At 44.9% G+C, this 9,528-nt stretch overlaps 1 protein-coding gene across 1 annotated transcript in view; it reads right to left on the bottom strand.

Annotated features, from left to right (window-relative positions):
- Nucleotides 1–7,184: 7,184 nt before the first annotated feature.
- Nucleotides 7,185–9,528, bottom strand: part of MAJIN (membrane anchored junction protein) — a 108,193-nt gene continuing 105,849 nt past the window's right edge. Inside the window, exon 10 of the mRNA XM_048837222.1 lies at nt 7,185–7,305. Within this exon, the coding sequence (XP_048693179.1) occupies nt 7,185–7,305 (121 nt within the window). The remainder of the gene's footprint in view (nt 7,306–9,528) is intronic.

Below are 9,528 nucleotides of genomic sequence, written 5' to 3'. Positions count from 1 at the left end.
TCCCTGTGGGTGCTCCACTTCAGGAGAGCATGTGGCTCTGAACCTTTGATTGGAGATTTTTGGTAGCAGTGCCCATTCGGCCCATGCTGAACTGTACTCAGTGTTCCTCTGACAAATGGTCAAAAAAAGCATTAAATGTCTCTCCGTTAAGATAATCATATTCTGACAAAGATGGGAATGGTTAGGGGTGCCCCCAAAAGATCAGTGCTGGCTGATGTCCTGGTACCAGGTGTGGGAATCCAAAGAGTCGCTAGGAATGTGGGTCCAGAAGCACATAAGATCACCTGGTGCCAAGAAGGGAGCCAGAGTGGAGAGAGTCATTTCTGGGATGATTTAGTTGGGGTTGGTCCTGCTTTGAGCAGGGGACTGGACTAGATGACCTCCTGAGGTCTCTTCCAACCCTAATCTTCTATGATTTATGTGTACCAGTGTCTTGGTGGGAGATCATCTGCCCTGAATTGTGTGGTGCTGTACATGGGCTCCCCTGCCTATCAAGGAGACATTGGTTGTGAGAATCATTGCAGATGTGGTTTGTGTGAAAGGCATGCACACATTGATGGGTTGCGTCCACCAGAGTAGCGAGTCTTTGACTCTGAGCAGCATTATGAGGCTGCTATTAAGGCTGTGTTTGCGCAGTATATAGATGGTTCTTAGCCAGCTCTGAAGGCAGCGGCCCCATGGAGACAAATGCTGCCTAAAACAATAGCTCTGAGAAGTGTGAACTACTCCATTTATCTCAGTGGATGTTCTCAAGCCCCTCCCTAGTCTAAGTGCTTGTAAACCTCTCTGCTCCTCAACCTCATCTCAAGTGTGTGTTTGGTACATGCTTGAAGCATGTCTGTTCTCAGCTCCTGACTGTGTACCAAGCATGCCACTCATGCCAATTCACAGCTTCCCATCCTAGACTCAGCATTGTGTGCCTGTGCCATCTACCTACCAAAGCAGTTCCCAGTGCTTGACACAGACCTGGACCACCATACCTAGTGCTGCCTGGCAGAAATTCAGATAGCCTGTCTGTCATGAAGGGGCACTCGCCTTGTGAGGGGCTCCTAGTGGATAGGTGTGATACTGCAACCTTCCCTGCTCCTGGCGCCTCTGTAGGTTGCTGACCTTGTTAGGCAGACCTTCAGTGGCTCAGCCCTCCAGCCAAGTCACACAAGCAAAATGGACTCCTTCTGGACTATCAAAGAAAATGTCCATCCTCACCAGAATTTTCAGCCCCATCTCTGGGTCCTTTAAATCCAGCCCTTTGCTCAGACTGCTATAGAGCCTTGTCTACCTCTCAGGGCTTAAGCCACTTTGCCAGTGGCAGAATCTGGGCCCACCCTCTACTCCATATTCAACCCAAAGACCCTATGATCAGAAGCCATGTACTGCTTCAATTAGTTGCTGCAGCATTCCCTAGGCCTCTTCCTACCTGGTCCGTTTATCTCCACCCATTACTTTAGGGGTTAGAGTTCTCAGGTCCTCTCACTCTCAGGTTTAGCAAATGCAGTTCATCAAGCTCTTTTGGCCAGAGTTGAGCACACTTCCTTGCCCCTTTAGCCCCATCCAGGAACTTACCTGCTAAGGCCCTGCAGCTCCTTTTATCTAAGCCTGCTGGGCTCCAATTGGCTGCTTCCATAAGGCCTCTTTCTGGAGGACCCAGCTCTGCTATTCCTTCCTGCAGCAGGTATGGCAGGAACACAGTGCCTCCAGGTGCGGGCCATGAAGTACCAGGTGTACCTCATCATACTACCCCAGCAGATAACTCATTTACCCTAGTTGGGACTCATGCGCTGGCTTCTCTAGTGCCATTTTCAATGTGGCAAAAAACAATTACCTTCTTGTAACTCTTGTTCCTCAAGATGTGTTAAAAATGTCCATTACACTTCGGTGTGCCAGAGTTTTTTCCCTAGCAATACCCATGAGGTGGCCACACCTGTGGCTCAGAGCATGAGGGATGTCAGGGCAATGATATAAATGGTGAAGCCATGCCACACCTCCTTCAGTTCCTTTGAACCAGAATCTTAGAGGACAGACTCCGATGCACTGAGGAAGGTGGGTAGGTCATTGTAGTGAGGTGGAGTTGAAAATTTAGGGGACAATTTCCTGGTGCAAGTGCTGGAGGAACCAACTAGGGGCAGAGCTCTTCTTGACCTACTGCTCACAAACCGGGAAGAATTAGTAGGGGAAGCAAAAGCGGATGGGAACCTGGGAGACAGTGACCATGAAATGGTCGAGTTCAGGATCCTAAAACAAGGAAGAAAGGAGAACAGCAGAATACAGACCCTGGACTTCAGAAAAGCAGACCTTGACTCCCACAGGGAACTGATGGGCAAGATCCCCTGAGAGAATAACATGAGGGGGAAAGGAGTCCAGGAGAGCTGGCTGTATTTTAAAGAATCCTTATTGAGGTTACAGGGACAAACCATCCCGATGTATAGAAAGAATAGTAAATATGGCAGGCGACCAGCTTGGCTTAACAGTGAAATCCCTGCTGCTCTTAAATACAAAAAAGAAGCTTCCAAGAAGTGGAAGATTGCACAAATGACCAGGGAGGAGTATAAAAATATTGCTCAGGCTTGCAGGAGTGAAATCAGGAAGGCCAAATCACACCTGGAGTTGCAGCTAGCAAGAGATGTTAAGAGTAACAAGAAGGGTTTCTTCAGGTATGTTAGCAACAAGAAGAAAGTCAAGGAAAGTGTGGGCCCCTTACTGAATGCGGGAGGCAACCTAGTGACAGAGGATGTGGAAAAAGCTAATGTACTCAATGCTTTTTTTGCCTCTGTCTTCACAAACAAGGTCAGCTCCCAGACTACTGCACTGGGCAGCACAGCATTGGGAGGAGGTGACCAGCCCTCTGTGGAGAAAGAAGTGGTTCGGGACTATTTAGAAAAGCTGGACGAGCACAAGTCCATGGGGCCGGATGCGTTGCATCCAAGAGTGCTAAAGGAGTTGGCGGATGTGATTGCAGTGCCATTGGCCATTATCTTTGAAAACTCATGGCGATCGGGGGAAGTCCCGGATGACTGGAAAAAGGCTAATGTAGTGCCAATCTTTAAAAAAGGGAAGAAGGAGGATCCTGGGAACTACAGGACAGTCAGCCTCACCTCAGTCCCTGGAAAAATCATGGAGCACGTCCTCAAGGAATCAATTCTGAAGCACTTAGATGAGAGGAAAGTGATCAGGAACAGTCAGCATGGATTCACCAAGGGCAAGTCATGCCTGACTAATCTAATTGCCTTCTATGACGAGATAACTGGCTCTGTGGATGAAGGGAAAGCAGTGGACGTGTTGTTCCTTGACTTTAGCAAAGCTTTTGACACGGTCTCCCACAGTATTCTTGCCAGAAAGTTAAAGAAGTATGGGCTGGATGAATGCACTATAAGGTGGATAGAAAGCTGGCTAGATTGTCGGGCTCAATGGGTAGTGATCAATGGCTCCATGTCTAGTTGGCAGCCGGTATCAAGTGGAGTGCCCCAGGGGTCGGTCCTGGGGCCGGTTTTGTTCAATATCTTCATAAATGATCTGGAGGATGGTGTGGATTGCACCCTCAGCAAGTTTGCAGATGACACTAAACTGGAGGAGTGGTAGATACGCTGGAGGGCAGGGATAGGATACAGAGTGACCTAGACAAATTGGAGGACTGGGCCAAAAGATATCTGATGAGGTTCAACAAGGACAAGTGCAGAGTCCTGCACTTAGGACGGAAGAATCCAATGCACCACTACAGACTAGGGACTGAATGGCTTGGCAGCAGTTCTGCAGAAAAAGACCTAGGGGTTACAGTGGACGAGAAGTTGGATATGAGTCAACAGTGTGCCCTTGTTGCCAATAAGGCCAATGGCATTTTGGGCTGTATAAGTAGGGGCATTGCCAGAAGATCGAGGGACGTGATCATTCCCCTCTATTCGACATTGGTGAGGCCTCATCTGGAGTACTGTGTCCAGTTTTGGGCCCCACACTACAAGAAGGATGTGGAAACATTGGAAAGAGTCCAGCGGAGGGCAACAAAAATTATTAGGGGACTGGAACACATGACTTATGAGGAGAGGCTGAGGGAACTGGGGATGTTTAGTCTTCAGAAGAGAAGAATGAGGGGGATTTGATAGCTGCTTTCAACTACCTGAAAGGGGGTTCCAAAGAGGATGGCTCTAGACTGTTCTCAGTGGTAGCAGATGACAGAACAAGGAGTAATGGTCTCAAGTTGCCGTGGGGGAGATTTAGGTTGGATATTAGGAAAAACTTTTTCACTATGAGGGTGGTGAAACACTGGAATGTGTTTCCTAGGGAGGTGGTGGAATCTCCTTCCCTAGAAGTTTTTAAGGTCAGGCTTGACAAAGCCCTGGCTGGGATGATTTAGTCAGGGATCGGTCCTGCTTTGAGCAGGGGGTTGGACTAGATGACCTCCTGAGGTCCCTTCCAACCCTGATATTCTATGATTCTATGAAAGTGAGGGGCCACTACAGTCATGTTATGGACATATGCAATATCTCTCAAAAAAACAATAGTTATGAGCAGGTAACTATTTCTTCGTCAAGTGATTGCATAAATCCACTACATTAGGTGACTCCCAAGGTGTTATTGATGGCAGTGGGGTTAGGAGTCTCATTGGAAGAGGAACTTCAGGACCACTTTCCTCATATTCATGTCTTTCCCTGATGGAGTAGTAATTGCATAATACCTAGCAAATATGCAGACTGAAGACCATAATGCCACTGTACAGCTGTACACAATAGGGATGTTTCTCATAAATGCTGTGGAGGCTGAGTGTGCTCTGGTTGAATGCACAGACAGTTTCTCTGGAGGAGTGATGACTTTTGACCCTGTAGCATATGGCAATGCAGCTGGTGATCCATTTGGAAAGCTGTTGCACTGTTACAGGAAGCCTGCTTATTTGTTCTGCATAGGAGATAAACAGTTGGGAAGAGCCCTAAAAGGACTTTGTTCTATCTAGGTAAAAGGCCCCGGCTCAATGAACATCCAAAATATGGAGCTTTTGTTCACCTTTGTGAGCATGTGGCTTTGGAAAGAGGACCAGTAAATATATTGACTGATTGAGGTGGAAATCAGATACCATTTTGGAGAGTAACCTAGGGTCTGGCCTAAGCTTCACCTTGTCCTTGTAAAACACTGTGTACCAGAGTATGGAGCTCCTCCAACTCTCTTTGTGGAGTAGAAGATACACTGTGGCTAGCTGCCCAGATCAAGAAACACTTCCACTTACTAAGATAAGCAGCCTTTGAGGATTGTTTCCTACCATTATGAAGGACATTCTGGACTGCTGCTGAACAGTATGCCTCCTCTGTGCTTAGCCACTGAGGAACCAGATCAGGAAATGCAGTGACTGAGGGTTGGGGTGCAACACCCACTAATGAGTCTCTGATAGGAAGTCCTTGAGTAAAGGCAGGGGTAAAAGTTCCCAAATGGATAACTTGTGTTGGTCTGAGTACCAGGCTGGCTTGAAAATGACCTTGTGGATCAGTGGCACTGGAGAGTTTGCACAGGGAGGAGGAATGAGTCCAAAATGGACCAGGCTGTGTAGTCCACTCTTAAACAGAACTGGAAACATTTCCTGTTCTGGTGGATTGCAAATAAGTACACTCTTGGGATTTGCCCTATTTGAAACACTGATTTGAGAAAATGTTGAGAGACGTGATCCAAGCTGCAATGACCTGGTCAAGCAGTCTACTAAGCCAATCTGCACCCCCAGTAGGGGATGCTATGAGTCAGAGCATTTCATATGTAGATGTTCCAAAGCCTGGCCACCTCCTGGCTCAGACTGTCTGATGTGGAACATCCCTGCTTGTTGACATAGAACAGTGCTGTGGTGTTGTCAGTAAATATTTGGATTGTCCTGCCCCTATATGTATGTGTGGCAGGACATGTGCCCGCAACTCTACAATGTTGCTGTGCATCCCGACCTTGTGAATGGACCACAAGCCCTGAGCTTTCAGCCTCCTAGATAAGCTCCCTGCCCTATATCTCAAGCATCCATTACCAAAGTCAAAGAGAGGACAGTCAGGGAGAAGGGGACTGTCTTGCCAATGTTGTCTTGATTCATCCACCAACCCAGCAACAATAGGATCTTGTCTGAAATATACACACGTCTGTCCTTAGGATGGTACATTGACCTAAGCCATGCCTGTAAAACTCAACAATACAGTCTCGTATGGGGGAAATCACATAAGTGTGTGCAGCCATATGCCCCAGGAGCCTGAGGCAGTTTCTCACTGCAGTTTGGGATTGACCTTTAAAAGACATACAGAGGTCTCATATACGTAGAAATCCTGTGGCTAGGATTGCGACCGGGACTGTCCCAATTAATTCTATTCCCTGTAGGGGTGTGAAGATCAATTTGTCTTTGCTCACTTCCAGGCCTAACCTCAATAAAGCAGATGGAGCATCCCATGGATACTTCTTTCCAGTTGCTTACAGGAGTTATCCTGCACCAACCAATCATCCAAGTAAGAGTACATCTGAACATCCTAATGATGGAGGTAGGCTTCTACCATAACCACACACTTGCTGAAAACCCTTGCAACAGATGATAGGCTGAAGGGCAGGACTGTGAACTGGAAGTGGTCTCCTCCTATTACAACCTTTAAAAATTACAACACTTCTGTGGCTAGGGTGGATCACCATATGGATATAAGCATCCGTCAACTCAAAGGCCGCATACCAATCTTCCAGATCTAATGAAGGGATAATAGTTGCAAAGGAATCCATACAGAACCATAGCTTCTTCATGAATTTGTTCAAGTTCTGGTCTAGAATGGTCTTCAGATCTTCTTTTGCTTTGGGTTTTAGGAAGTAGTGGGAATAGAACAGCCTGCTTTGATACTGAGGTGGCACTTCTTCTGTAGCTCCCCAAAAATGAAGAGACTGCATTTATTGTCTTAGTGCAGATTCATAAGATGGGTCTCTGAAAAGGAGTAATGAGGGAAGTTAGGAATGGGGAAGTCAGGTGCCACATCTACACTGCAGCTGGCAGCGCCTCTCATGCTAGTGCGCTAAAAATAGTAGTGTAGCCAGGGTAGCACAGGCATATTAGCCACCTGAATACGTGTCGAGAGGGTCTGGGTAGGTACGTACTCAGGCAGCTAGACTGAGCTACGGTCTGTATAACCACAGCTACCCTGCTATACTTAGCGTGCTGGCTTGAACACAACTAGCATGTATCTGTTGACTTGTGCTCAGAATCACACTCCCAGCTGCCATGTAGACATAGCCAGGAACTGCAGGATGTATTCCAATTCCACCATGCTCATAACACACTTGTTTGAGGTGATGGACATGCTCAGGAACTGTGACAACTTGCTCCTGTGTGGGGAGGGAGGAAATTTTTGGTGAGATCCAGTGTGGTTGGTATGCTATCCTTGATTCAGGAGTCAAACAGGATGCTTTGAGGCCTAGGGCTGTTCGTATGAAGCAACAACTGAGGCAGATGATGGGGCTCTCCTTTTCTACTTGTGTTTTTGCCTTGGTTCAGGAAGCTGAAAACAATTATGAGACAAATCAGCTGTGAGGAAGTATTTAATCAGAAAATGTGAATGATGATTGGCAATCATTTAAGAACACCTTACTAGATGCCCAATAAGCCATAAAAAGCCATATCAAAAATAAGGAAGATGGCCATATTGGCTAAAAACTTGCCAGGGTTTAGAGCGGAAGTGAAGGAAGCAAGCTATAAAAAATAAATAAATAAAATAGAAGAAAAGGGCAATTGATAGTAATGAATATAAATCAGAAGTTAGGAATTATTGAAAAGGAAAACAACGGGACACAAGGAGAAATCTATGGCGGCACTGTTAAAGACAATAAGAAGGAGTTTTTTAAATATATAAGGAACAAAAATAATCCTGACAATAGTATTGGTCCATTATTAGATAAAAATAGATAGGTAGAATTCTCAATAATAACGCAGAAAAGACAGAAGTGTTCAATAAATATTTCTGTTCTGTATTTAGACAAAAAACAGATAATATAGTCTCGTTATCTGGTGATAACATTCTTTCCATTCCACTCAGGAAGATATCAAACAGAAACTACTAAAGTCAGGCATTTTTTAAATCAGCAGGTCCACATAATTTGCATCCAAGAGTTTTAAAAGAGTGGGCTACACTGCTTGCTGGACTGTTAATGTTGATTTTAAATACATCTTGGAACACTGGAGAAATGACAGAAGACTTGAAGAAAGCTAATGTTGTGCCAATATTTAAATAGGGAAAATGGGATAAATCTAGGTAATTATAGGCTTGTCAGCCTGATATTGATCCTGGGCAAGATGACAGCAGCTGACACGGGACACGATTAATACAGAATTAAAGGAGGGTAATGTAATTAATGTCAATCAACATGGGAAAATAGATCTGGTCAAATTAGCCCAATATCTTTTTTTTATGAGATTACAAGTTTGGTTGATAAAGGTAATAGTGTTGACATAGTATATTTCAACTTCTGTAAGGCATTTGACACGGTACCACACAATATTTTGATTAAAAAACTAGAATGATATAAAATTAACATGGTACACATAAAATTAATTAAAATCTGTCTGATAGGTCTCAAAATGTAGTTGTAAATGAGAATTATCGACTGGGTGTGTTTCTGGGGGGATCCCATGGGGATCGGTTCTTGACCCTATTCTATTTAACATCTTTATCAATAACCTAGAAGAAAACATAAAATCACCACTGATAAAGTTTAGAGATGACACAAAAACTGGAGCAATGACAAATAAAGAAGAGCACAGGTCACTCATTCAAAGCAATCTGGATCACTTGGTAAACATTCAAAAACCAGTTGGAGAACACTTCATTCTCTTTGGTCACTCAATTACAGACCTAAACATGGCAATTCTTCAACAAAAAAACTTCAGAAACAGACTTCAATGAGAGACTGCTGAATTGGAATTAATTTGCAAACTGGATACAATTAACTTAGGCTTGAATAGAGACTGGGAGTGGATGGGTCATTATACAAAGTAAAACTGCTTCCCCATGTTTATTCCCCCCCTCCACTCCCCACTGTTCCTCAGACGTTCTTGTCAACTGCTGGAAATGGCCCACCTTGATTATCACTACAAATGGTTCCCCCCCCCCACCCCCGCTCTCCTGCTGGTAGTAGCTCACCTTAAGTGATCACTCTCGTTACAGTGTGTATGGTAACACCCATTGTTTCATGTTCTCTGTGTATATAAATCTCCCCACTGTATTTTCCACTGAATGCATCCGATGAAGTGAGCTGTAGCTCACGAAAGCTTATGCTCAAATAAATTTGTTAGTCTCTAAGGTGCCACAAGTACTCCTTTTCTTTCTTTTTCTTCTACTGGGTGCAAGCAAACAATATGCGTTTCAATATGGCTAAATGTAAATGTATACAACTAGAAAGAAAGAATATATGCCTTACTAACAGGATTGGGTACTCTATCTTGGGAAGCAGTGACTCTGAAAAAAAATGTGGGGGTTGTGGTGGATAATCAGCTGAACATGAGCGCCCAGTATGACGCTGTGGCCAAAGGCGATAATGTGATCCAGGAATGCA

This window comes from Caretta caretta, chromosome 2 (assembly GCF_965140235.1).
Source record: "Caretta caretta isolate rCarCar2 chromosome 2, rCarCar1.hap1, whole genome shotgun sequence".
Lineage (NCBI taxonomy): Eukaryota > Metazoa > Chordata > Testudines > Cheloniidae > Caretta > Caretta caretta.
The sequence above is the reverse complement of the archived record's forward strand: the minus strand, read 5'-3'. Positions and strand labels throughout refer to the sequence as shown.